At 51.0% G+C, this 27,769-nt stretch overlaps 1 protein-coding gene across 1 annotated transcript in view; it reads left to right on the top strand.

Annotated features, from left to right (window-relative positions):
• Window positions 1-27,769, top strand: part of Cngb1 (cyclic nucleotide gated channel subunit beta 1) — a 61,931-nt gene continuing 34,162 nt past the window's right edge. Inside the window, exons 1-16 of the mRNA XM_059263102.1 lie at window positions 1-192; window positions 4,606-4,717; window positions 4,988-5,054; window positions 5,775-5,883; window positions 6,011-6,053; window positions 6,698-6,743; window positions 8,076-8,151; window positions 8,790-8,829; window positions 9,221-9,368; window positions 10,704-10,779; window positions 11,975-12,011; window positions 16,153-16,354; window positions 18,160-18,240; window positions 24,395-24,482; window positions 24,859-24,916; window positions 26,785-27,045. Of these exons, the coding sequence (XP_059119085.1) occupies window positions 1-192; window positions 4,606-4,717; window positions 4,988-5,054; window positions 5,775-5,883; window positions 6,011-6,053; window positions 6,698-6,743; window positions 8,076-8,151; window positions 8,790-8,829; window positions 9,221-9,368; window positions 10,704-10,779; window positions 11,975-12,011; window positions 16,153-16,354; window positions 18,160-18,240; window positions 24,395-24,482; window positions 24,859-24,916; window positions 26,785-27,045 (1,636 nt within the window). The remainder of the gene's footprint in view (window positions 193-4,605; window positions 4,718-4,987; window positions 5,055-5,774; window positions 5,884-6,010; window positions 6,054-6,697; window positions 6,744-8,075; window positions 8,152-8,789; window positions 8,830-9,220; window positions 9,369-10,703; window positions 10,780-11,974; window positions 12,012-16,152; window positions 16,355-18,159; window positions 18,241-24,394; window positions 24,483-24,858; window positions 24,917-26,784; window positions 27,046-27,769) is intronic.

The following is a 27,769-nucleotide window of genomic DNA, read 5'->3' as shown; positions in this document are numbered from 1 at the left end:
ATGTTGGGCTGGGTCCAGAAGGTGCTGCCTCAGCCTCCAGGGACCCCGCAGAAGACCGAGGAGGGAGCAGAACCACTGCCAGAACCAGAGTTGGAGCCTGAGGCAAAGCCAGAACCTGAGCCAGAGCCCCAGCTGGAGCCAGAACCTCAGCCAGACCCAGAGCCAGAACCTGAAACAGCCCCTGAAGAGGCTGTGCCAGCAGTCCAGACCCTGGTGAGGGGAGAGGGTGAGGAGGGCAGGCTGGTCTTGCTGTTCAGGGACTCACAGCCGGGGCCACCTGATCCCCATGGGCTTTCTCAAGAAAGAAAGTGGGAGTCAGCGGGAAACGTGGTCAGTGGCTCGGTGCACATCTGAATGAGGCCACTCAGGCCCAGAGAGTGGACAGGCTTGCTCAAGGAGGTCTCTGGGAAGGGTGAAACAGGCTGTGGACAGGGCCATGCCATTGCTCTCAGTTGCTCAGCCCCACCAGCTACATCGTGAGCACAGCTGTGCGCGATGTGTCACAAATGGGCATTGGCTGTGTGCCGACAAACTTTATTTATGGGACGGGAAAGCTGGTTCAGAGGGCAAAAGCATTTACCATGCAAGCACGAGGACCTGAGTTCAAATCCCCAGAACCTAGGTAAAATCTGGGTGCAGTCGTATAAACATCCATAACCCCAGCACTTCTCCAGGGAGCTGGGAGCAGAGAGGAGAATCCCTGGGAGCCCATGGGCCAGCTAGCCTGGCTAACACATTGAAAAAGCCATGAAGAGACCCTGTCTCAAAACAAGGTGGGAGGCAAGGACTGATGCCCAATGTTGTCCTCTAAACATGTATGTGGTACATGCATTGTATACATATACATTCTCTATTTACAAAAGCAAGCAATAGGCTATAAATGTCCTGTGGCCATATTTGTCAGCCTCTGGAGTCTAGAGCAGAGAGAGACACTCTAGACTCTGGTCCATGATTCATTTATTACCAGTTCATGAGGAGATTCAGAAATATCTCCACACTAGAAGCACATTACTTCCTTCAGTTGGTAATTATTTTATAGGAACATTTTCTCAATTCAAGAAGGAGGAAATTAATATAGGTTTTTAAAAAACAGTATTTTTAAAGATTTATTTTAAACATTATGTATAAGTGTGTGTGTGTGTGTGTGTGTGTGTGTGTGTGTGTGTGTGTCTGCTCTCATGAGTGCAGTGACCACAGAGGCCAGAAGAGGGCATAAGATTCCCCAAGGATAGTAGTGAGCCTGACAGGGGAGCTGGGATCATGAGTCCTCGGCAAGCAGCAAGTATTCTTAACCACTGAACTACCTCTCTAGCTCCTTAAACAGTATTTCATTTTCCAAGTGTCTTTTAACATTAGTGCTCTAAGGATAACAACAATAGACATGTTAGAGTGGGCAGGGGTCGGGAGGGGAAGCCTAGGAGGCTTTAATCCTACACAAGAACTACAGGCAACTAAGGAATTCTGAAAGCAGGAGAAATAGCCTCCCCCAGCGAAGAGCACTTCAGCTGGTTCTCCGATACCAAATGGCCAGCCCTGAAAACATGCATACAAGTACCATTTACAGACTGATTGCATTTATGTATTTAGGAATATATATGTATACACACTGTGTATATAACAACAATTAATGAATAAAGAGGCCATGAATTTGAAAAGGAGAAAGAAGGGATTTATGGAAGGGTTTGGAGGAAGGGAAGAGAAGGGAGAAGTGTAGTAATTATATTACCTTGAAAAATAAATAACTTAACGGGGCTGGAGAGATGGCTCAGAGGTTTAGAGCACTGGCTGCTCTTCCAGAGGTCCTGAGTTCAATTCCCAGCAACCACATGGTGGCTCACAACCATCTACGATGAGATCTGGTTCCCTTTTCTGGCCTGCAGGCATACGTGCAGGCAGAACACTGTATACATAATAAATAAATAAATCTTTTAAAAATAAATAAATAAATAACTTAAAAAAACAAAAGAGCTGAGTAGTGGTGATGCATGCCATTAATCCCAGCACTTGGGAGGCAGAGGCAGATGGATCTCTGTGAGTTTGAGGCCAGCCTGGTCTATAGAGTGAGTTCCAGGACAGCCAGGGCTGCACAGAGAAACCCTGTCTCAAAAACCAATAACTAACTAACTAACTAACTAACTAATTAATTTTAAACAAGATTAGTATTCCACCGAGTACATGCACTTTGGGACATGACACAGATTTTTAAAAATGTATTTCATCTATTTATTGTGTATGCATGCGCAGAGTACAACTCTCAAGTGGGACATGTCTTCAGGGTGGACAACATGCACCTTTACCCACAAAACCATCTCACCAACCCTTAGTTGTTTTTTTGTTTGTTTGTTTTTTGTTTTTTAAAGATTTATTTATTATGTATACAGCATATGTAACTGCAGGCCAGAAGAGGGCACCAGATCTCATTACAGATGGTTGTGAGCCACCATGTGGGTGCTGGGAATTGAACTCAGGACCTTTGGAAGAGCAGTCAGTGCTCTTAACCTCTGAGCTATCTCTCCAGCCCTGTTTTTTGTTTTTGTTTTGTTTTGTTTTTGAGACAGGGTTTCTCTGTGTAGCTTTGTGCCTTTCCTGGATCTCGCTCTGTAGACCAGGCTGGCCTTGAACTCACAAAGATCCACCTGCCTCTGCCTCCCAAGTGCTGGGACTAAAGGCATGTGCCACCACCGCCCGGCATCAACCCTTAGTTTTTAATCCAAACTGTTCAATCAACATGGGTCGGTTAGCAGTTTGCGCTGGCGCTGGTCCATGCACCACATACTGAGGAACATTTTTCTAGCATGTTCCTTCAAGCGTATCAAAAACTTGCCTGTTCAACATCTCATCCCTTCAGGGGCCTGATGACAACTAATTTAGCAGCTTAATTAAGCAGATTTCATTTAGCTTCTAATTGATGCTAGATCCTGTGCTTAGAGCAAAAGGCATAAAGAGGAATCAACCAGGCATTGTCCTTGGGAGTTGTTAGACAAGCACCCATCAGCTCCTTCTGCAGGAGACAGAGAAAGGGACTGAGCTCCAGTACTGCTCTTGGAACTTACAGGAACTCACAAGCAAGGGTCATTTAACCTCTAGAGTTGGAGGCTGGTGTTGTGTGTTTAGACACAGAGCCTGATGGGGGAGTTTTAACTGGGGAGATGCAGAGGCAAGGTATTCCTGGAAGAAGAAAGGTTGTGTGTGGGCTAGTGCAGAGTGTGTTTAGGAACCGGCTACAGGGTGTGTATGTGTGTACATGTGTACATGCATATGGTATATTCATGATGGTATACTGTGAGCACACATGAGTATTTCAAATTTGGGTATGCACGCCTATGGGTGTATATTTGTGTTTTTTTTTTTTTTTTAAAGATTTATTTATTTATTATGTATACAGTGTTCTGTCTGCACATATCCCTGCAATCCAGAAGAGGGCACCAGATCTCATTACAGATGGTTGTGAGCCACCATGTGGTTGCTGGGAATTGAACTCAGGACCTTTGGAAGAACAAGCAGTGCTCTTAACCTCTGAGCCATCTCTCCAGCCTCGGGTGTATATTTGTATGCATATGCGTGCATATGTGTTTATTGTGTGCACATGATTCCATGTGTATGTGTATGTTTCTGAGTCTGAGCTTATGTGTTTGTGTGTATATGTGTCTGTTCTTACATTTGCACATCTCTGTATACATACGTATTTTATATGCGACATGTATACTTATGTATATTTTAGATGTGTATATATTTGTATATGTGTATGTGTATATATACATGCTTATAGACATGCTTGCATAATTGTGCAAATGCCTGTTTATGTGTCTGAGCATATACATGCATGTGTATATGCAAATTCCTGTCTTTATACATGTGCAAATGTATCTGTATGCACATGTCTTCATTTGTATATACACTGACATGTCTACATGTGTGTATATGAACATAGTTGTATTGCTGACACGTATATATGCAAGTAGATACAAGTGTATTTGTATGAATGCACTTGTTTTATACATGTGTGCATACATGCGTATCACTGCTGTATGCATAACAGTGTGATATGCATGATCACATCTATGTGTACATAGACATAAATGTGACCTCAGGGAAAAATGGGCCTCTTGAGAGACCAGACCTGAAGTGTGGGACTCTTTTCCAGAGGCCTGAACCTGCCTCTTCTCTGCCCACTGTCCTCCAGGCCCAGGTCCGGGTGTACACCTGTGGATGTCTGCATGGATGCCATGCACGGCTGTCTGCAACTGTACACTGTGTGCAGGCCTAGAGGAGGCTGCAGGAACAGGAGGAGGCAAACCGCAGAGGCAGGGAGGGAACTTAGGGCACCAGGAGGAAGAGGCCTGACGGAGGAGCACCTCTGTTCTCCAAGTCTGTCCTGTGGCTCCTCCCTCTTCTCAGGCCACGGAAACAGCCTGGGCGCAGAGCCCCAGTGGTGTGAGGAAGGAAGGGCCCTGGGTGGAGGGTGAGTCCGTCAGGACTTAAACAGATGACCCTGAAATGAGTCACTGAACTTTGGGGGCTGCAGGTCCCTAGGGTGAGCCAGAGGCTGCCCTTTCTGCACGGGCAGCCTCATCAAGGCTTACTGGTACTGTTTGAACCCCACAGCCACCAGAGGAGCCAATGGAAGGGGAGGAGCCAATGGAAGGGGAGGAGCCAATGGAAGGGGAGGAGCCAATGGAAGGTGAGGGCGTAGCTGAGGCTGGCCCTAGCCTTCAAGGTGAGTGCTGGGACCCAGGCTGACTGGGCAGGGGGCGGGGGTCTCCTCTCAGAGCCTGGCAGCAGCTCACTTCACAGATGATGAAGTGGAGGCTCAGGGAAGCTTGGTGTGGCTCCTGGGGGCTTTTTGGTGGAGCGGAGCTGAGAAGCTCACCTCTAACCCCTCAGTGGCCTCCTTCTGCCCTGCCTCTGACTTGATCTCCCTAGCAAGGGAGAAATAGGCCTCTCTGGGGTCCACATTTGAAATATGGGACATTCTTTTTTTTGCCAGAGGCCCAGGAAACTGACCCTCCTCAGCCTACCCTTCAGGCCCAGGTTGCTGTTGCCAAGGTGAACAGGTACCATATCACCCTCTCCTCTCGCAACTGCCCCTGCAGGGAGCCACTGGTGTGGAGGGGATAGCTGTGAATCAGGTCCGCGGCCATTCAATAGAGGCCCAGAGCATCAGGGCATGGTTAAGGGGAACTTTCATGGAGGCTGGGGTGGTGGTGCTCTGAGCATAATGGGGATGATGGTCAAGAGAGGGCAGGCCATGGTAATATCGGGGTTTGGGGGGGAGGCAGAATGGTATCAGTGCTGGGGTAACTTCAGACAGCAGCCGGAGCTGCTGATTTCCCAGGGAAGTCAGTGTTCCTGATGCTTAGCCATTTTAGTCCATAGAGTTCGGACCAAAGCACATTTTGGGCTGGGGCTGACGAAAGGCAGGAACTCAGGATCCTCACACGCACAGATCAGTCTCGGCCTCTGCCTCCAGAGATATTCTAAGGGGAATCCTTTCAGAGTACCAAACATGAATGCTGGCAGGGGCAAACTGACTGGAGTATAGAGAGAGGCTGGCTGGGCTATGTGGAGCACCCGGAAGGCAGGTTCCAAAGGTCTCCCTCACCTCCTTGGCCAGGGCCTGGAGGGTACCCTGTGTTGTCCAGAGAGGAAGTGAGGTTGGAAAGACTCACCACGGGGGAGACAGGCTTGATTCATGTCAATCCTTTGGGATAGATGGGCTGCCACTCTGACGGTGTGGGGACTGACAATGGACTGGTATCCCTATCCCTTGGCAGCCCCAGAGCCTGGCTGCTGACCTGGTTCTGGAAGCACATGGAGAAGGTCGTACCACAACCTGTCTGCAGCAGCAAGAACCTGGCCGCCGGAGTGGGAGACCCAGATCAGGTGCAAGGGCAGGGTGACGTGCAAGGGCAGGGTGACCTGCGGGTGGAGGAAGGGTCGGCGGAGGGTTGTGGAGCCAGGGAGGCTGCTCCTTGGACTCCCTGTCATGTCTGTCTGTCTGTCTCAGCAGGCTGGAGCACAGATTCTGGGACCCGGTGGCGCTGGGGAACCAGGTGAGACCACAAAGCAGTACGGCTTTCCAAGGGTGGGACCCTCTAAGAGGAGACCGGGATGGGCCCGGAAGTGGGGAGAATTTGCGTGGCTGTGGGAGTGGTCCATCCACTGGCCCAGAGTGGCCTGATTTGAGTGGTCTTAGTGCTGCTTCAGGCTGACCTGGGGTTCCAGGCAAGTGTTTGCTCTTGATAATATTATGCTTGCTCTCTTTCTCCCTCCCCCCCACTTCCTCTCCGCTCACTTTCTCCTCTTTCCCTCTCTCTCTCTCCCCCCTTTATCATTTTCCTTCCTTCCCTCCTCTTTCTCCGTTGACTTCATGAATATTTTTTAATTTGTCAATTTATTTTTTAACTGATACATAAAACATAACAGTGTGTTTTAAGGGCTACTGGTGATGTTTTATTCCCCACCTGCTTTTGTAATCAGATTAAACCCACCTATGTCTGTCCTCAGACAATTCTCATTTCTTCCGGGTGAAAACGTTCGGTCTCTTCTGTAGATTTGGAGACGTGCAGTGGTCAGCTGCTGTCTGTATCCGCCTCTGCGCAGCCAGGGTTTGTGACAATCTCTAAGTGCAGTCTTGTACCCCCTGGGCAATCTTTCCTCATCCTGCCTCCCTGTCCTTTATTTCCTGACTCTGTAGGGTCTGCAGATGGTTCAGATGATGCTTCCGGGGCTCAAGATACTGAGTAAGTCTTTGTTAGCAAGTGTCACTGTTGTCTGTAGTGGGCCAAGCAGTATGCAGAGGGGAGAGCCTGGGGTTCAGGGCAGGGCTATTGCCACCTTCCACGTGACCTGAAGCATGTTTCTTCCCTCTTTCCTTTCTTTTTTCTTCCTTCTTCTCTTCTTCCTCTTCCTCGAACCCTCCTCCTCCTCCTCCTCCTCCTCCTCCTTCTTCTCTCTCTCTCTCTCTCTCTCTCTCTCTCTCTCTCTCTCTCTCTGTGTGTGTCTCTCTCTCTCTCTCTCTCTCTCTCTCTCTCTCTCTCTCTCTCTCTGTTTTGCTGGGGGTGGAGTTTGAGACAGGCTTTCTCTGTATAGCTCCAGCTGTCCTGAAACTTGTTCTGTAGACCAGGCTGGCCTTGAACTCACAGAGATCCGTCTGCCTCTGCCTCCCGAGTGCTGGGTTTAAAGGTGTGCCCCACCACACCCAGTCTCTTCCCTCTTTTCACCCCCACTTTTCTTACCTGTAGCATGGGGTGGTGTAATCCCCATGCTGTCCACGTTTTCCGCTGCTTGCCGGAGCCTCTGTGTGGGACCACCTCTGAGAAGGAAAGGGACTATGGATAAGCTCTGTGCAGACAGACTTGGGGGGGGGGGGCTGTGTGGCACCTGGAGGCAGGACTTGGACCCCCACAGGGAATGTGCTGCCCTGGTTGTCTCAGCCTCAAAGTTTAGGACTTCTCAAAAGAAGCTAGCTGCCTTATCAGTGAGGGTGTCAGGCCAGATGGGGACAATGACACATTGGGAGCCTGCTCAGGGAGGGGCCCTGTCCACTCTCAGCCACCTCCGCCTGGAGTAACTGCAGAGCCTCCTGTGTTTTATGAAAAGCCACAAACCAATCTGGATACACGGGCACACACCTGTAACCAATAACTCCAGAACTGGGGAGGCTGAGGTTGGGGAGTCGTGAATTTGAACCCAGTTGGGGCTTTATAGCTAGACTCTGTCTCGAAAGCAAACCAAACAAAAAATAAGTACAAAATAAAGCCTAAGGCTAGAAACCTAGGATTTTATATAAAGTCCTTAATTAGTACCTATCGCCAGTTACTAAGTTTTCAGGTTGTCATGTCCCCAATGTCAGCCTGAAGGACCACTTTGTGATTTCCTCAAGAAACCCAGACTCATGTCTTCCGTCCCAACTGTCTCCTTCCATGCACCCCTTCACTCATTCATTCCTTAGATGGCTGGCTCTTTGCTCCAGGTGTAGGAGGCTGGCCAGGCCTAGACCCCAGTGGGCAGTAAGGTAGCTCAGATGGCCCTTATTCAGGCCACCCACTTGCTGACCTCTGACCCTTCTGCAGGCCCAGCCTGTGGCTGCTCAGGTGGCTTGAACAGAATCTGGAGAAAGTGCTGCCTCAGCCCCCTAAACCCTCTGAGGTAAGTGATGAGTTGGGGGTGGGCAGCTGACCAGCAGGGAGGGTTGAGGCCCAGGGAGTTACCCACTCCAGCAGGCCATGGCCAATCCCCAACATCCACTGGAGAGTGGATCTTCTCCTTGGAGTGTCTTACATGGGAGGAGTGACTGATTGGGGCCTGGGGACATTTAGGAGCAAGATACAGCCACTGTATTAATTACTTTTCTTAGTGATGAAACAAAATTCCTGAAAAAAAGATGCTTAAAGTGTTTATGCTAGCTCACGGTTTAAAGTGGGTGCCATCTACCGTGGTGCTGTGGGGAACCACGTCATCTGCAGTCATGAAGCAGACAGAAATGAGTGCTAGTGAGTCTGTCTGTCTCTCTCTTAAATCTTTTTATTGAGTCTGGGACCCCAATCCATGACATGGTACCACCCACATTCAGAGTAGGTCTTCCTTGCTGAGTTGAGCCTCTTTGGAAACTCCCTAAAAGACCTGTCCAGAGGTGTGTCTCCTAGATGATCCTGAATCAAGTTAACAAAGGAGATTAACCATCATAGTCCCGCCACCAGCACCATGCACACATGTGTGAGCGTATGGGCCCAGGGCCCAGCTCATCAGTGTGAGGTATGAGCATGACCCACCTTTCTGTCATCCAGGCCTGGAGTGCTGAACCTGAGGCTGCTGTCTTGGACCCAGGTACAGAGGACCTGGGAGGGGCTTCCTAAGTAGTCACAGGCTGGGCTCCAGGGGAACCTGAGTGTGTGTGTGTGTGTGTGTGTGTGTGTGTGTGTGTGTGTGTGTGGTCTCAGGGAAGCCTTAGCGCCCAGCCAGGCAAGGGGACAGTTCAGTCCTTGCTAAGACTGGAAACCCCACGTTAGTCAGACCTGGGACTCCAGTGGCTAGAGTCAGCTGGACTTCACAAGCTTGGATAGGTCCCTTTCCCTTCCTGTACTGTTTGATGTTAGGGTGGTCCCCAAGGGGCTCTTCACCCAGCCATGTCAAGTCTCCACATCTGGCCCTTTATACCCGGGAGGGATTGGACGAAGCCCTGTTATGGGGTCTTTAGTGCTGGCTCTCCTACCCTCAGATCCTCCAGAACCCCCGATGGAGACAGAGCCCACAGAGATTCCTTCCCAGCCTAATCCTGAAACCCTGGAGCCTGAGGAGGAGCCAACTGCAGAGCCCCAACCTGGCTTCCAGGTCTCTTCCCTGCCACCACCTGGGGACCCTGTCAGGTGAGCTCCCTAAAGGCCACACCTCCCAGAGGGAGCAGGCTCAGTGCTTGGCTCTAGCCCAACACTAGTTAGAAAGTTAAAACATACGCTTGGGAGAAAACTCAGACTCCCCAGGCAAACCTCATCAGCCAGGCTGGGCAGTGTACTTTTCCTTTGAACATCAACCAAGGGGCCACCTGTAAACTCAGGAAGCTGAGGCAGGAGGATCATAAGTTCAAAGCCAGCTTGGACTCTATAGTCGGATCTTGTCTCAAAACAAGCAACACACACACACACACCTATCAAAAGCAAATTGCAAATATTCTTTTACATCTTCCCCCTTTTTTTTTCCACTTAAGAAAATAAGTTCCCTAGGGTCTGGTTCAGTGGTTAAGAGTGCTTGCTGGGCATCTCACTGCTCATGCTGGGCATCTCACTGCTCATGCTGGACAAGCTCGCTGCTCATGCTGAGCAAGCTCACTCCGTGAGTATGAGCACCAGAATACAGATCCCAGCACCCATGTAAAAGTGAGCATGGTCCTGTGCAGGACTGTAACCAACCCCAGCACTGAGGCAGAGGATGGAGACAGGGGGATTGCTTGCTGGCTGCCACCCAAGCTGAGAAAACTTAAGCTCTCAGTTTAAGCAAAGACTTTGCCTCGGGTTTGTGAAGAGACCTTGATCAGGTTTGTGGAGAGATCCTGTCTCTGGTTTAGGGAGAGACTCTGCCTCAAAGGAACAAGCAGAGAATGATAGAGGAGGGTACCTGCCACCCTTCTCTGGTCTCTTCCCCACTGCATAGACTTACACACTTGTTCATGTGCATAAACGACAGACAGACAGACAGACACACACACACACACACACACACACATACACACAAACTTTTTGAAGAAGTCTCTCAGAGGTGGTTTTATGCACCAGTTCAACTTCACTCCATCAATCGCTGCAAAGAACTACATAGCGCTCCATTTATTTAACCGCACAGAAGCGCTTAGAACTGTTTTACACTTTTCCTGCCATCAAAAACCTTGTACATGCCCTACTTGGTTACCAGGAGCAAATGTGTGGACTAAAGGCTACACGCTTCTAAAATCCGGTTGGGTGCGGCCCAGTGCTCATGCGCTGGGGTGTGAGAGAGACTGGAAATGCATATCTGAAGTGAGCTGAAGATGAGGGCTGAGCTGAGCTCCCTGCTAGGGCTGCCAGGGGAGGATGGAGAGGGGAGGAAGGGGCCTTCAGGGTTAGAGACCTGGGGCTGGCTTCTGGCACAACCTGCCTCCTGGCAGACTTGTACTGCCCTGATTCCCCACCCTGAGTCTTCCCGCCTGGATTCAGCTCGTCTCTCCACTACAGGCTGATTGAGTGGCTTCTACACAGGCTGGAGATGGCCCTGCCACAGCCCGTGCTCCATGGGAAAGCCACAGAACCGGTGAGTGGGCAGCCAGGCAGGAGAGGCCCTGGCCGGGTGGTGGTGAGGGAGGGGTCTTGGGGGCTCAGATACGGGTTGGATGGTTGGCACGGGTCCCTGGGGAAGGGAGCCATCAGTGGTAACTCAGCCTTGGAGCTTGCCTGTGTGCCCACATTTGCTCAGGCACTGTAGCCATAGTAGCGTCAGGAGCTGACAGTCTAGGGACTTCTACAGGGGTGGTGGAGCTCAGAGACGGAGTCTCCTGGAGCGCCAGGGAAGGCTTGCTAGTGGAAGTGACCCCCAAGAATGTACAAAGATTCAGAGACCAGGAACGCTCCAGGAAGAAGTGTCGTTCCCAGGAAGCCCACAGGCTCCGTGAGCATTCCTGGCAGCTCAGGGCCCAACATGGGTGATGCGGAATCAGGGCCTTGCTCACCTCTTTCTTTTCTTCATCAGGAGGCTAGGGCCTGATTCTCCTTTCTGGGGGACGAGTCACATCTCCATAGAAGCACTTAGAACTGGCAAGTGGCTGTGTGACATTGGCCCTGGTCCTCTGAGAACCTTACTTTATCCCCCCTAATAAGTAGGTAAACAGTTCTGTTACCACCCCAGCCTTGTGAAAAAAAAGGAAAGAGCTTTGAAAGTAAACCAGAGAGTGGTGGACCTGGACTGGTCCCAGGCCTCTGGGGCCCTTAAGGTCCTAGCCCAGCACTTCCGAGCAGGCACCTTGCTGAGGTTGTTTCAGGGCACCGTACCTTGTCTCAGAGAGCCAAGTACCCTATTCTTCCCTCATTGGCTCTAGGGCTAGGAAGGATTTTCTTCTTTGTTTAATGGGAGGTGTGCCAAGAGCTGGATATCCTGGGTCCACACCTAGGTCTGCACACTGCTCCCCTCCCAGCTGGCTCAGTGCTGAGGGAGGCTGAGCAGAAGGTACTGAGAACCAGGCTAATGTTTCATACCCTTCATCATGCAGAAGGGTATGCATGAGGTGCAGAGTGAACTGGCTTCAGAGATTTCCAAGCATGTAAGGGGCAGGAACCATTAGCTAATGAAGATGTTGTGATGACCGAGGACTCTAGGGACCGTGGCAGCAGGGGAAGCGGGTACAGTAGGGAGAAGACTTCCAGGTATTGGAGGAGAAGATGGCCATTTCATGGTCACAGGAGAGAGGCAGGTGAAGCAGCCTCGGCAGGTCGACTCTTTTCTCTCCACGCAGGAGCCTGGCTGCCCTGGGACATGTGATGTGCAGACCAGTAAGTATCACACTCGTGGGCCCCATGTGCACTCCAGGGAGAGCCGCTTGGTACACTTAGGCCTGAGTTTGAGGCACACTTAAGGTCTCCTAACCTGGAATTGAGAGAGCCCGCTCCCGCTCAGTGTCTCTGGGTAGCAGTGGTGGAGCTGGTGGCCAGAGCTTTTCCTCTTTGGCTTCTAGCCTCTATCAGGAAAACAGCTGTGAAGCCAAGTCCACACCCTTCCCTGATGGCAATTACCCAGAACTGGGGACTGGACTCTGGAAGCTGGGCATGTGGGGTCAGCTGAGCAGAGTCTAGGTTGGGAAAGCGGTGAGGGATGGGATGTTCTTGGGAAACAGATTCTTGGGACTCCAGAGCCCTTGCGTTAGGATTCCCTCCCTGTGATGAGTTGGAAGGTATGTGGCAACATCACTGAAAGACAGAAGGGTGAGGTCAGGCAGGAGACAGGCAGGGGCAGCACTACTGGAAGTGGGTAACCTAGTGCAGGTGGTAGATGGACATTCATCTATTCATTTATCCATCCATCCATCCATCCATCCACCCACCCATCCTCGGCTTGGCCACTCAGATGTCCATTCATCCGTCCATCCATCCATCCATCCACCCATCCATCCATCCATCCACCCACCCATCCATCCTCGGCTTGGCCACTCAGATGCCCATTCATTCATCCATCCATCCACCTATCCATCCATCCATCCATCCATCCATCCATCCATCCATCCTCGGCTTGGCCACTCAGATGCCCATTCATCCATCCATTCATCCACCTATCCATCCATCCATCCATCCATCCGTCCATCTATCCATGCATCCTCTATCTGTCCACTCAGGTGCCCACATTTCTGTCGCCTCCTTTGTTTCAGGGGTGACAGCAGCTGGAGGCCTCTGAAACAAGGGAGAAGGGGACCTGGGGAGCCCATGGACAAACGGATGGATGGATGAAGGACAGAAGGATGCTTCAAGAGAAGACCTTTTAGGGGGCAGTGACTGCTAATCTCCACCCTCCTTGAGTAGTGAACCCTAGACAGGACGGAGGAAACCAGAGTCATTATGTGAAACCCCAGAGCTCCCTCTTGGGGCTCTTGGCCAAGGGACAGCACCCTGACCAGAGCAAGAGCAGGAAGGACTTCCTGGTGGGAGGCTATGGACAGCCCTATTAAGACCTCAATGTTCAATGTCTGAGCGTGCTCACACCGGGGCACCTGGTACCATCCACACTGCCTCAGGACCCTGTTTCCCTACAAGTGATTCTCCCAAGGTCTGCTCTGGTTCTCTCTCCGAGAGTCAAGGACCACCACCAACTGTGACATTGTAATTGACATTAAAGAGTGTGACTTTGCACCTCAAATCTGCAACTGCATGATATTCTTAGGACAAGTCTGAAAGAGGCCTGTGGGTTTTATTATTTTTTTTAGACAGATTCTTGCTGTACGTTCCAGGCTGGCCTCAGCTCTCCCTCCTCCTGCCTCAGCCTCCTGATGGTTGGAATTGCAAATATACCCCACAACCCTGGAGTACTTAGGTACTGAAGAGAGGCGAGTTGAATACAATGCCTGTGGTACAGGGGCTATAGGATGGAGGAATTGGCCAGGGATCCTGAGGTCCCAGTGGCCCCTAGATGTCTTTATTTAGATTGATTTTGAGACAGAATTGTCAACCTTTAAAAAAAATCAACTTTCATGCTGGGCCATGGTGGCGCATGCCTTTAATCCCAGCACTTGGGAGGTAGAGGCAGGCGGATCTCTAAATTTGAGGCCAGCCTGGTCTACAAAGCGAATTCCAGGACTATACAGAGAGACCCTGTCTCAATAAATAAATAAACAAAAATTAAAAATCAGCTTCCACAGAAGGGCCAGGCTTTTGTCAGAAACAGGATGCTCTGGTTGTGATGGCCTACATCTCCTTGTGCTCATGAGAAAGATCTGAACAGCGGCTGTCACCTGCAGGCAGGTGGCATTTGTCCCTTCATTTACATACACCATCTCAGTTTGCAGTGAGAAAGGGCAGTCTTGCAGAGAGAATAAAGTGGGAAATTCCTGGAGGTGAGGGCAAGGGGCTGGAGAACCCTGGACACATCAGCCGGCCGGGGATCCCAAGCCCTTGAGGATGAAGTCATAACTAGAAGTTTAATGCTCTAGGCAATGGGGAGCCACTGAGGGTGATTGAGAGGGGACCAACTTCACAAAGATTACTCTGGGGGCTGAACAAGTACTACAGGCAGGAGCTATTCTCAAGGCAGGACCGTATCCCACATGACCAGGCTCAATCATGAAGAATGACCCACCTCCAGACCTCATTGTTGGGGTATGGGCATCCTGGGAATCTGCATTTTCAAGAGGCTCCTGCCTCCCCATGTGATTTTGGTGACGGCAATGCCTGGGACCATACCTTCAGAGATGTGTGTGGTGAGGGAGGGCCTGTGCTTCAGAGTAGGTGGGAAGAGATGTAGCCTGGACTAGAGGAAAAGGGTGTCATGAGCTACTCCTGCTAGAGAAGATAGATTGACGCACAGGCCTTGGCTTTCGAGAGACCTGAGGCCAGAATGTTTGGCCTGGTGAGAACCTATGTGCCCAGACTTCCTGGAAGCAGGAGCTCCTATCTCAGTGGAAAAACTGTCTGCCACTGACTGGGGTTAGAATCTCATGCAGTGGCCCTGGGGGCAGACAGGTGGCTGACTGGAAAGTAGCATGTCCATGAAAGACTCCAGGGGTGAAAGTTAAACATGGTCTGAGCCAGTATTGGGCTCCTGGGTGGGCTGTGGAGAATAAGAAGTAAACTACTTCTTGATATAGAGAGGACCCAGAGCACCACAAGCAGCCACTTCTCCTAGAGGCCTGCAGGTCCCCCCCCACCACACCCCCACAGGACTCCCACCCATGCCCCCCGCCCCCCGCTGGCTACACCTCATCCTTGCCAGAGTTGTGGTATATTTGGCTGTAAACAGGCACATTCTAAGGCACCTTGTAGCCCTGCTGCAGAGATGAAGAGAGGAAATGCTCCCGAAGGGCCAACAACCTCAGAGCATCTAAAAAGAGTTCACGGGAAAGGAAGTAAGGATGGTAACACGGGGGACAGCAGTACCCGGTGGGGCACCCCGTCCTGGGGAGGTGCTCACGGGCATGTTTATTGCCTAGGATGCAGTGGTACCCTCTCAAAAGTTTGAGGCCAGCCTGGGCTGCATAGCAAGTTCCTATGTCCCCAAACCAAGGGAGTCACCATTACTAGTTCATGCTTGACTTGAGGGCCACCAAGACCCCTGGAACTTTTGAGAAACAGCTGGGGTGCAGGAAGTTTCCCCTTTCCTCCTTGATTAGGGTGAGCTGGGTTTCCCGTGAGATGTCCTGAGCCCACTTCCTTGTTTCTTGAAATGGAGTCTCCCTGTGAAGCCCAGGGTGGCCTAGAACTCACCACATCTCAATCCTCCCTATAGAAATCCCCTTGCCTCTGCCTCTCAAGTGCTGGGATTACTGGTGTGAACCACCACACCCAGCTGTCTGAACCCACTGTCTAGCAGGCTCACATCATTTTCTAGTCAGGGGTCAGGATACATGGAGAAATGTTAAAACTTACAGGCACCTGAAGTTGTTTTCCATGTCCCCATGACAAAGTCACATTGTCTCAGACAGTGGAGATCTCCGCCTAGAGGGAGAGATAAAGCTCCCAGAAGCAGGTGCTGAGCTCATAGACACGAGACAAGAGACAGCACCCGGAAAATAGGCAAGGAGCAGGTTTTGTTTGCACTTGGGACAATCCACTATACTCTGCCCCTGGAGGTGGTGAAGTGTCTGGTCTGGGTCCTCTGACATCAGCTGTGATGCTGTGAATAGAATATTCTTTGTGCTCTGGCCAAACCTCTAAGAAGGAAAGCCCTGATAGGAAGCAAGCTTGGTCAGCTGTAACCAGAGCTCTTTCCCAAGAGGGGAAAGGCAGAGAGTCCTGGGAAGAGGCTAAATGAGTGACTGTGTTGTTTGAGGCTGTCCCTGGGGCATTGAGCTGGCTGTGTATGATCCTCTTGGTAACCCAGCCAGCTAGGAGCCAAGGCCCTGGGGTAAGGCCCCCAGGATGGACCCCCAGGACTGAGGGGTCACAAGCTACCCTCCTTACCCCACAAATGGCTCCTCTTTATCCTCTGCAGTCAGCATCCTCCCCGTGGACCAGGTGGAGCATGATCTTGTCCTCGAGGAGGTGGACCCCTGCTGGGAGGACATCCAGCAGGAAGACAGTGACAGTCAGCGGGAAGACAGTGCCAGCCAGCAGGAAGACCGTGCCAACCAGCAGGAGACAGAGATGGCTCCAGTTTATGAAGAAGAAAGCGAGGCCATGGTGGAGATGCCCAGGTGGGAAAACAGAGAAGTCCTGGAAAAGGAGTCAGTGCTTGAGAAGGTACCAGGCATATGGTGTGGAATCCTAAAGTCATAAAAGGGCCCAGTGCAGGACCACACCGGCCCCTCCACTCTCAGCACCTGCCCACAGCACATGGCTACCAGACCATGTCAGAGATAGGCTGGGGACAGATACACACGGAACCCTTGTTCTAGTTTGGTTCTGTTACTGTGATGAAACACACTGCTCAAAAGCAGCATAGGTGAGGAGAGGGTTTATTTCTGCTTATCCTTCCAGGTCATAGTCCACCATTGAGGGGAGTCAGGCAGGAACTTGAAGCAGAAACGGTGGAGGAATGCTGTTTGCTGGCTTGCTCTCTAGGCGTATGTTTAGCTAGTTTTTTACATAGCCCAGGGCCACTTGCCCAGGGAATGGTACTACCCACAGTGGGCTGAGCCTGATCATAAATTAATGATCAAGACAATCTCCCACAGACATATCCAAAGACCACTCTGACCTAGGCAGTTCTTCAGTTGAGTTCTTCAATTCAGTCATCCTTTCAGATGACTCTAGGCTGTGTCAAGTTGACAATTTTGGCTAACCAGGACAATCCCTCTCTGTTTTGTTTTTGTTTGTTTGTTTTTTGTTTGTATCTTTTTGCACAAAAGATGGCATATCATGTGTATTTATCTACTCCTTGTTATATTTGGTCATAATTCACTAGGTGGAAATCATACTCATTGTTTCCATATTGTATAGTATTCCGTTATATGGCTAGACCATAATTTGTTTGTTATTTTATTTGTTTGTTTTTAGACAAGGTCTCACTACATAGTCTTGGCTGGCCTGGCGCTCACTATGTAGACCAGGCTGGCCTTAAACCCACAGAGATCTGTCTGCCTCTGCCTCCCAAGTGCTGGGATTAAAGATGTGTGCCACTGAGCCCAGCTTTAACATGCCTTCCATTGTTTACTGCTCTAGTTGGAGACATGAACCCAGGAGAGTGGAGCCTAAAAATGAGGCACACTAAAGTCTCGTGCAATAGACAACTTTATTCAGAGCATCAGACAATTTACAGAGTTAAGAAGAATCACATGAGTAAAGTGTACAATCACAAGGACAAGCTGCATGTGGCAAAAACATGTTCTCCCATAGAGGCATATAAACAAATAACAATATCCAGTCATAATGAATAATCTGAAGTACACTCATTCCTCTCTGCTACATCTGGGAGGGACACAAAAGCACATTTCCAGAACAATTCCATGTTTGTGAAGAAACTGAGGTCACAAGACTCTTGTCTTGTTTTCTCACAAGTACCCAGAATTCCCCTTGCACGACTCCATTCTTGGACTGTGTTCCAACACTCCTCTGGTGACATTTAGGTTGTGGGTTAGTCATCTTTCTGTTGTAATCAGATGCTCAAGGTCACCGATGTATAAAGAAAGGTTTGCAAAGCTTCGAAAGAACTTTTTCAGTCCATAGGCAGTGGCCCTATGACTTTGGGCCCATGTTGAGGCCTGGTGGGGAAGAGCAAAATAATGGCTTTCATGTTAGAGAAGCATTTGAAAAGAAGGGACTGTTATGATGAGCAATTCAAGCTCCCGACCTGCATTGCTAAGAAATACATAAGGGGAAACTGAGGCTGACTGAAGCTCAGAGCCGTCCTCAAGTCACCCTCAGAACAGTGTAGACAGGTTGTGACTGGTGAGGGGCTCTTAGGTGGAGCTGCTGGAAGTCCCAGGACACATGTCAGAGATGGGGGAGGAGGGCTGGAGCAGCACTGGAGGGCTCACCTCTTGCCTCTGCCCTGACTTAGGGAGTTGCCCCAGATTCAAGAGGAAAGAGAAGATGAGGAGGAGGAGGAAGAAGAGGAGGAAGAGGAGGAAGAGGAGCCTGTGTAAGTCACTTGTCCCGGGCGGTAGGATTAGGGGATCCTGGGGTGGGTGTTTTCTGTCTTAGTTCTGTGATGAGCACTGTTGGGCATTGACCAGAGGACTGGGAAAGCTGGGGTCCCCACTGTGCTCAAAATGAGCCCTCAGTCCGACATCCCCCCTCCAACTCACACAGGTGCACCCCTGTGAAATCTGAGACTTGAGCCAGTTGCTTTCACTACCGTATCCCAGATGCCCGTTATACAGTAGGCATTAAATAAATGTAAAATTAATGCATGCATAGATGCATGAGTGAACACATGCATTGAGCTCACAGTACTTCTCTTTTAACAGCAAAGCCAAGGTTGTCTCCCCTTTGTATGCATGTACACACACACACACACACACACACACACACACACACACACACATACACACACACACGTCAATGATCCTGAGGTGGCCTCTGATAGTGTCTACAGCTGCCTTAGGTTCTGTTCTGTTGTCCAGTAACACTTGATTCCCACATTCACACAGAGGTGGCATTAGAGTCCACAAAGTGCATTTTTTTTTGTTTTGTTTTGTTTTTTGGTTTTTCGAGACAGGGTTTCTCTGTGTAGCTTTGCGCCTTTCCTGGGACTCACTTGGTAGTCCAGGCTGGCCTCGAACTCACAGAGATCCGCCTGGCTCTGCCTCCCGAGTGCTGGTATTAAAGGCGTGCGCCACTACCGCCCGGCCACAAAGTGCATTTTGAATAAAGATTAAAACATGGAAGGCAGATCCCTGACCGAGTCAGGAGCTGGAGACTTGGTGTAAGATTTGGCAGAGTAGGGAGCTGTGGGCTGGGAGGAAGCAGCGAATGAGTGAGCAGAGAGCACAGGCCAGGCACACACCCTCAGAGAGGGTCCGTGAAGAGGGTCTGAAGGACTCCACCAGCGAGGAGACACAGGGTGAGAAGAGCACACAGTCCGTGTTCAAAGCGGACTGCCTCTGAAGCAGGTTATGACAGCCTTGGACCTGGTTTCCTGAAAGCCACAGGGGCACTGGCGGTCTGTGAGCGGGAGGGTGGTATAGCTGACAGCCGTCTGGACAGAGTCCGTGCAGGGAGGGCAGGGGAGCAGCTGCCATGGACAGGAAACCTCTCCATCCCTGGCTGTACCCCCTTGCCTTGTCTTTGTGTCTGTCTCTCTGGCCACTGTCACAGCGCCGACCCCGACCTGTGACCGTGGGTGGTCTTCTTGGCTAGAGCTTGCGTCCCGGCAACATCACAAGTGTTCAGAGCAGAGCTTTGCTCTAGAAATGGTGCCATGGCTGTCAGCAGGGCTACCTGGCAAGTGGCTCCCCTCTCCGGTGCCCACCTCCACAGCTGTAGGGGGCTGACAGAAGCCCTTGCAGAGGGGGCCACAGCGATGGTAGTCAGTGGGTGCAGCGGGGCCTGTCTGGAGCAAGGGCCCATTGGTGACCAATGTCCTTGTCCCCGCTCAGGCTACTTCATCCCCAGTCGAGGAACAGTTAGCCACAAAACCAACGTAAGATCGATGTAGAATCTATGGGGTGACATCAGCTCTCGGGGCACTCTTGTTCAGTTTATTTTTCGTCTTCCCAACCATGACAGGAGCCATACTTTCCTCTTGCCTTCCTCCAGTGATGAGGGAACTCATCGCTTCTCGAAAGCTATCTAGGGACTGGGGAGACAGCTCAGATCTATCTCCAGAACCCACACCAATGCCAAGTGACGTAGCAGCCTGTCTGTAATTTAACCCTTGAAAGGTGGAAGTGAGATTCCCAGAGCTAGCTGGTTAGCCAGACTAGTCAGCTAAGGCTCTGGGTTCAACTGAGAGAGTCTCCATGAATACAACAGGAAGCGATGGAGGAAGGCCGCAGGCCTCCACATGCCACAAACCTGTGTGTGCACACATATAAACATGCTTATGTATGTGCACATCCACCATATACATTCATATGCAAACAATTTTTTAAGAGTAAAACTTTCTGAGCTGGGCATGATGGCGTACGCCTTTAATCTCAGCCCTCAGGAGGCAGAGGCAAGTGGATCTCTGTGAGTTGGAGGCCAGCCTGGTCTACAAAGCAAGTTCCAGGACAGCCAGAGCTGTTACACAGAGAAACCCTGTCTCAATCAATCAATCAATCAATCAATCAATAAAAAGGTTTCCATCCCATTCCTAGCACCATGAAAGTCTTTCTTTTGGGAAAACTAAGCATGTACCCCCCCCACACACACTTCAGCCCTCTGGGTCTTCCCCTCACACCGGAGCCAGGTGGGAGTACAGGCTGCTGTGTGCTCTGCATTCCATCCACCTATACACACAGTGCTGGCTCTCAGTTACTCTCCCGCTGACCCTGTGCGCCTGAAGACTCTGGCACATGCCCCTGTTCTTGAACTGAGACACCTCCAAAGGCCAATGGCCATGTAGGCCCACACAAATGTGTATGTGTGTCCTCAGACATAGTGACATGTGTATGACACACACTGGCTGCACACACTCACATACACATTTACACACATGCATCATCGCACCGACTCACATGTGTGCATAAAGGTACTCATGTACATGTTTGCATGTGTCTACACAGCTCAGACACCTCAGGCACACATACATCCTTACAAGTAGACACCCCCAGTTTTAAATTAAGAATTTAAATTGGGCTCTGTGATGACAGTGAGTGGTCCCAGATACAGAAGATATGAAGCTGGGGACAGGCTGGGCTGGGTTGTTACTGTCTGGGGAAGGATGCCCTTGGCCAGCTTTGCAGAGACACAGGTTACTGATGACGTGAAGGCCCTGGTAACGCAGATGGTCACCTAGCAACCCTGTCTCTGCAGGCAATAGCTCTGCTTTTCCTAGCAACCTGGGCCCATGGTCCCCACCTGCCCTCTCTGGAGCGTTCCTGCAGTTCCCTGCCAGGCCATTGGTGTGGTTAGAAGCAGGAAGGACTGGTGGCTCCATGCTGAGTCAGTCACAGCATCCTAGAAGCTGTTGTCCCGGCTGACCCCGGGCTCTTCACAGCTCCACTCATATGCTCCAGTACCAGGCGGGGCGTGATTGTCCCAGCCCCAGGCTGACCTACTGCAGCATGGGCCCCCCTACCAGCAGAGCCCGGGAGAACCAAGTAGGTGGCTGCTCCCTTCTCTGATCACTTATCCTCTTTTCCTTCTGAGCTGAAATTTCAGAGGAGGAACATGCTGAAGGTGACCTGCAGACCTGAACTTGGGGGGCATGGCCTGTGGTGGGTGGGGAGGAGTCGGCTGCTAGACTTTAGACACTGCCATGGCTATTGCATCTTAACCCTTAAGCCGGGGCCAGCTGGAAGCAGGCTCAGAGATCCCTGGGGCTTGGGAACTTTCTAGAAGTTGAGGGGCTACTGCTTCCAGGCTGGACAAGAGGAAGCCATGGCAAGTACTGTGCATACTGTTGAGTGGGAGCAATATAGCTTTGGAATATGGCCCCCTCTGCAGCCCTTGGTAATGTGGACAGGGCCACTGTTGTGCTTGTAAGTCGCTTTGCTAACCGAGGTTGTTTATCAAAGCATGTGCGCAGTGTCCTAACCTGCTGCCCAGGCTGCCTCTGGGATTAGCCGTAAGGATACGAGCAGTAATAATAAGAGCTGCCAGATGCCGGGGAGACAGCAGGAACACGGCAGGTCCGTTACTGAGCCCACTTCACAGAGAGGGATGTTGAGGTTCAGAGCTGTGTTCCTGGCGGCCCTGCCAGGAAGCGCAAGGCTGGGTCTGGCTCCTCCAAAGTGAAAAGCAGACAGAGCCAGCTTCTCACTGTGTTTAGAGAGAAGCATCCAGAATCCTGAGATAGCTACCTGGCATTCTTATGGCTTTTCCATTTCAGGTTCCCTGACCCTCTGTCCTCAGGCAGCCCACGCAGGGCCCTGTCTTTTTGACACAGGAATAGAAGAGGTAGCCTGGGGGTTCCAGGCATGGTGGCTTGCCCAAGGCCATAGAGACTTGACGCTGGATCTGGACGAGGAGGCCTCTGGCTATGCTAGGTGCTGCAGATGGAGCCCTGTGGCTGTTTCCAGAAGAATCCACTCAGACCCTCATGCGGTGCAGGAAGCCCAGCTGCATGAGGCCAACTTCTGCTTGTGGTGGGAGGCATGGCACCAAAATATGTTAGGGATGCAAGAGAACATTAGAATATTATTTTGACTGAAACTAAGGCCTCATGAGTGTCAGGCAAGCACTCCAACCTAAGAAACTTTTAATTTCTTCTAAAAAACAGACCCAAAGAAGAACTTTTAGATTTAAGAAAACATTTCAAGTTATAAATTGACATTGTTTTCTTCAGATAATGCCACCAGGAAGTAATTTAAAAAAATTTTTAGAGGTGAAGAGATCCATATCCCGGCACATGGTCAAAATCTGATGTGAGGCAGTGGACTGACTCTCAGGGTGGTGGCGGAGCAAGCATCTGCACCTGGACTCACCTTGCAAAGACTGTGTGACCACAGGGTGTCTCTGGGCCTCTCGGAGCCCGTGTTTCCTAAGCTGGGATAATTTCCCCCACAACCCTGGCAGGGTTGTTTGGATAAAGAAGCAGGGAGATGGCGATGTTGCAAACAGCTTGGCACAGACCCTGGCACACAGCTCATGGAAGCTGCCATGGCCATGTGATTACAGGCTCATTCGTAATCCCGGGCAGGAGATTCCATACAGACTCCACTACATCCTGTCTCAGTCCCTGCTTACCCACCTTGGGAGAGCTGAGACATGGCCCTTTGGGTAGATCTGACACCTTGAAACATCTGCTGTGAACCCCTGGGGACAGGGCTCTGATGAGGAGGTGGGGCTGTGAGGAGGTAGGACCTAGTTCTAACTACAAAAGTCACATTAGAATCTGGGCTTGGAAGTACATGCCTGGAATCCCAGAACCAGGAGGATCACAAGTTCTAGGCCAGCCTGTGATACATGGCAAGTTCTAGGCTAGCCTGGACAACATAGGTCCCGTTCAAACACACACATACACACACACACACACACACACACACACACACGCACACGCACACGCACACGCACATGCACACGCACACGCACATGCACAGACATGTGCACTCACATATTCTTAGCCCCTAGTTCTGAGTTATCATTCTAACATAGGGGTCACATCAGACATCTAAAGGCTCAATTCTAACCTATTGACTGAATCTCATGTGTGTGTGTGTGTGTGTGTGTGTGTGTGTGTGTGTGTGTATGAGTATGTGTGTGTATTTGTGTGTGTGTGTGTGTGTGTGTGTGTGTGTGTGTGTGTGTGTGTGAGGGTGTTTGAGAAAGATTCTTATGTAACTCAGCCTCAAAGTTGCTATATAACCAAGGCTGGTCTTGAACTTCTAATTCTGCCTTGACCTCCTGAGTGCTGGGACTGCTAGAGCCCAGCTCTTCTATGCTAACATAGCATCCAATATCAGGACAGTCTACCTGAAAAACCTGGTTCAGATTCCTCTGGAAAATGAGGAGATCTGATACCCCTGACCCCTCATTCCAAACAGAGTGGGGTCCCATTCACACAAACAAGAGCCCTTCTGTTTGCCTCAGTCTCCTCCCTGCCCCTCCCAAGGCCTCCTCCACCCCAGCCCTCATATACACTTGCCGTCTGGGCCAGTGACGTCAGAGGCCTTCAGCGTTGCACTGTTGGCGCTGAACTCATGGGGAAGCAACAAGGGCCTTGGGTTAAGGTCCCCTCTGTCCACCCACCCCCACACTGGGGATGGAACCAGGGCTTTTCACATGCTGGGCAAGTACTCCACCACTGAGTGCACACCAGCCCTCGCTTTTCTTACATACCTTTCCTTGCCTGCAGCCACCAAGGTTTCCTTCAGACTTGTGGAAACCCAGGGTAGATATTCTGAACAGGTTTCACCCCAGAGATGCTTCTTTGAACGTCCCCTTTGGTGTCCTCTTTCTGGACCAGTCCTATCCCCAGTCATCCTTGAGACCCAGTATATAAGCCATTTCCTGGGGGAAGCCCTCTGTCCCTGCATAACTGTGGCCTTTACTGCAGCCCCTTGTCTCAGACAGGAGACAATCAGTGTGGATGTGACACCTCTGACGTCTCTATGTCCCCTGTTTCTGGTCAGCGTTGGCCTCCAGCAGGGTTTGGAAATGCCAGCCTCCACTAACACTGGCTCTTTCCTCTGTCCCTTGGGCCACAGTGTCCTGCTGGATAGCTGTTTGGTGGTGGAGGCTGATGTGGACCAGTGCCAGCTAGGCAGGACACAGCCACAGATAGCATCACTCCAGGTAAAGTCCCAAGCGCCAGGGACCTGGGGCCGTTGATGATGGGGTAGCAATGGGGTTTGCTGGTGAGCTGTCCATAGGACAGAGAAGGCTGAGGCTGAGATTGCAGGGGGATCCCCGGGGGCTGGTGTATGGAGGGAGATGTGGGCCTGGAGTAAAGATTCAGGAGGTGGCTGCTTGGGTAGCTCTGTCTCCTTGAACAGGGCCTCACAGGGGTCCCTGGGTTTAGGGCCTTGGACTTCAACGCACGCTGCCCTCTACAGGTAGTAAGTCACCTCCTTGGATGGCCCAGGAGATGAGCTACCCCATTGTACTGGGTGGGGTAGGAGTTGGAGGAGTCCAGTGAGGCACCCAGTGTCCCCTCTACGTGTCTCTGCAGGAGCTGCCCGAGGAGGAGGAGGTGGAGGAGGTAGAGGAGGAGGCCACCAGCTCAGCAGGTAGGAGTGACGTTGTACAAGGATGCCCTGGGGACTAGCGGGCCAATGGCAGCTTGGGTGGGGGCTTCTTCCATACCTTTCATCTCCTTCCTGCCTGGGGCCCCTCCATTCTGTCCTGGGCAAAGATTCTCTTCTGTGTCTTGGGGCCACATTATTTCAACTAGATGATGTAGTTCAAAGACACTGGAGAAATAAATGATGCCCAGAGACTGGGGGAGTCTTGCCCTGCCAGCCCTTTAGGCCACTTCCTCTCAGGAAAAAATGTAGCATAACCTGTGCAGAGACCCTGGGGGTAGAGGGGGCAGAGCCTGTAAATGGCATGACCACGCCCCATCTCTGTGGTCACACCCCATCCTTCTGAGCATGTCCTGGGTGGGCAGCTCCATCTGTACCCAGCTCTGTACTGTGGTCCTCTCTGCCACCCCAATCCCAGGCCTGGTGTCTTAGTCAGCATTCTATTTGCTGTGAAGAGACACCATGACTTCAGCAGCTTTTAAAAAGGAAAACATTTAACTGGGGCTGGCTTACAGGTTCGGAGGTTCCGTCTGTTATCGTCATGGTGGGAAGTGTGGCAGCACACAGGCAGACATGGTGTTGGAAAGGTAGCTGAGAGTTCTACATTTGCATTGGCAGGCAGCAGGAAGAGAAGAGGGACACTGGGCCTGGCTGGAGCATTTGAAACCTCAAAGCCCACCCCAGTGATGCACTTCCTCCAACAAGGCCACACCTAATAGTGCCATTCCCTGTGGGCTATGGGGGACTGTTTCATTCAAACTACCACACCTGGTAACCTCAGAGATGGGGTACTAAGGAGGAGGCTGGGCCAGTACCCCTGGAAGGAGGGCATCCTGGCCAGCATGGCTGAATTCCTAATGCACCTCCATGGTCTGTTCTTCAAGCTGCTGGCCCTTGAGTTGCCTGATGAGGCTGATAGATTATTTTACAGATAACAAAACTAGGGTGTGATGTGTCCCAGTGTAGGCGAAAAGTGAAGGCATAAACTACATTGGCTTCCAGCTCCTCCTTGCCGTGGGACCTGGAGCTAGCTTTGTTGAAGTGGAGCTGTGCTAGGACCTCCCACACAGGCTGAGTGGCAGTGCAGCCTGTCACTCAAAAGCCTTCTCTATTGACATCAGCACTCACCTCTGGGAACCTATGGTGTCCAGACTGGACCCTGGGCATCCACAGAGAAGTGAAGGCTAGAACCGAACAACAGGCTGGCTCTGTCCCCTTCCCCAGGTAGTCTGGGAAAGCAGTGCCCATCGCTACTCAAGCTGACAGCCTCAGTGTCCCCTAGAAACTGGTTAGAAATGCAGAATTTAGGTCCTACCAAGTCCCGCGGAGCCAGAATCTGCCTGCTGTCTGCCTAACTGTCTGGTGATTTGTCTCCATGTTGGCATTTGGGGCAACGGCTTTGAGTCTCACTTCTCAGATAGCTGGAGCAATGGGCATCAGGACCATGTAAGCCTCTTTGGGGGATGTTTCTGGTTGGAAGAAAGACGAATTGGTTGCAGGGTTTCTTTGAAAAGGAAAATCATTCTGAGCTCAGCACATTGCAGCCTGGGTTCTGAAGTTCCAAGTCTTTCAGCTCCGGATTCTGAGTCTGGCATCTTTTGAGTCTGACAAGGGGAGTACTACTGCGGTTGATCAGCAGACCCAGGGCTCCAGGGGGTGCCTTGGAGCTACGGGGAGGACCATCTATGTCACTTGGTGATGCTTTTAAGGTTGAGCATTGGGGAAAAGAATGGTGCTTCAGACCTGAGCAGGGCTGACACAGCAGGCAGGTATTAGTTTGCTCTAGGTCGGTGCTTGGGAGGAGCCCTACCAGCCCCACCTTCCTCAACTCAGCTCCTGATTACAGTCCCCAGGGCCACACCTCTGCCTGCCACCTTCTGGACCCAATACCATGGCTAAACCAGGCCTGACTATGGAGCTGAATCGCTTGGTCCAGGACCAGCCACCTGGCCAGGAGGGCCCCAGGCCTGGCCCCCCAAACCCGGCTGAGCACCTCCCCAATGTGCCCAGCTATCGTCCTACAATCACCCGCATTCCTGTCCTGGTTTCCCGGAGGACAGCCTTGTCCAACTCCAGCTTCGCCAAGGAGACCAGGAGCTCCATCCGTCGCCTGGGTAGTGTGGTCTTGCCCCAGCATGCTTGGGATGTGGCATAACAGGGTTTTTGCATGGCTTGGGCTGTCTTCCCACCTGTGTGGCATGCTGTGGGAACATGCTTTGCATTCATGGAATTCCCCTTCCTCTAAAGATCTCCCTCCCGCTTTATAGTGACTTTCGGGCATTCAGTCCTTTTCTTTCCATATGCCTAAAATCTCACAGTTAGCAATTTAGTTCTTCAACTACATATACTTTCTGCAGGTCATCATTTTATATAGGCAGTCATTCCTACTCTAGTTTTTTTTTTTTTTAATGAGTCCTTTCTCTAGACCATGAAGCTTGGGGAGAACGCTGGTAGAAGGGGTAGGGGTCACTTCCACCCCTAACTGAAGTGCTGTGGACAGTCAATAGCTTCTAGGGGAGGAGGAATCAGTTTTCTTTAAGGATATGGCTCCTAGTAGGTCAACTATGCTCTGATGGATGGCCTCCTACGCAGGAGTTTATATGAAGAGCACAAGTTGGAGTTGATAGGTTATTATAAAAAATAAAAAGGACATGAAGTTGGGGGGAGTGGGAAGGTGGAGTGAATCTGGGGGGAGTTGGGAGTGAATATGATCAAAATACATGGCATGAAATCCTCAAGAATTAATAAAAATGTTTTTAAAAGAAGGGAGAGAGGCCATGGAAGGAGGGGTACCAGATGGTGGAGTGATGTGAGGTCCATTGTAGGTAGACTTGCCTG

Source organism: Peromyscus eremicus, chromosome 5 (assembly GCF_949786415.1).
Source record: "Peromyscus eremicus chromosome 5, PerEre_H2_v1, whole genome shotgun sequence".
NCBI classification, from domain to species: domain Eukaryota; kingdom Metazoa; phylum Chordata; class Mammalia; order Rodentia; family Cricetidae; genus Peromyscus; species Peromyscus eremicus.
Note: the sequence above shows the minus strand (reverse complement) of the source record. Positions and strands in the feature narration are given on the sequence as shown.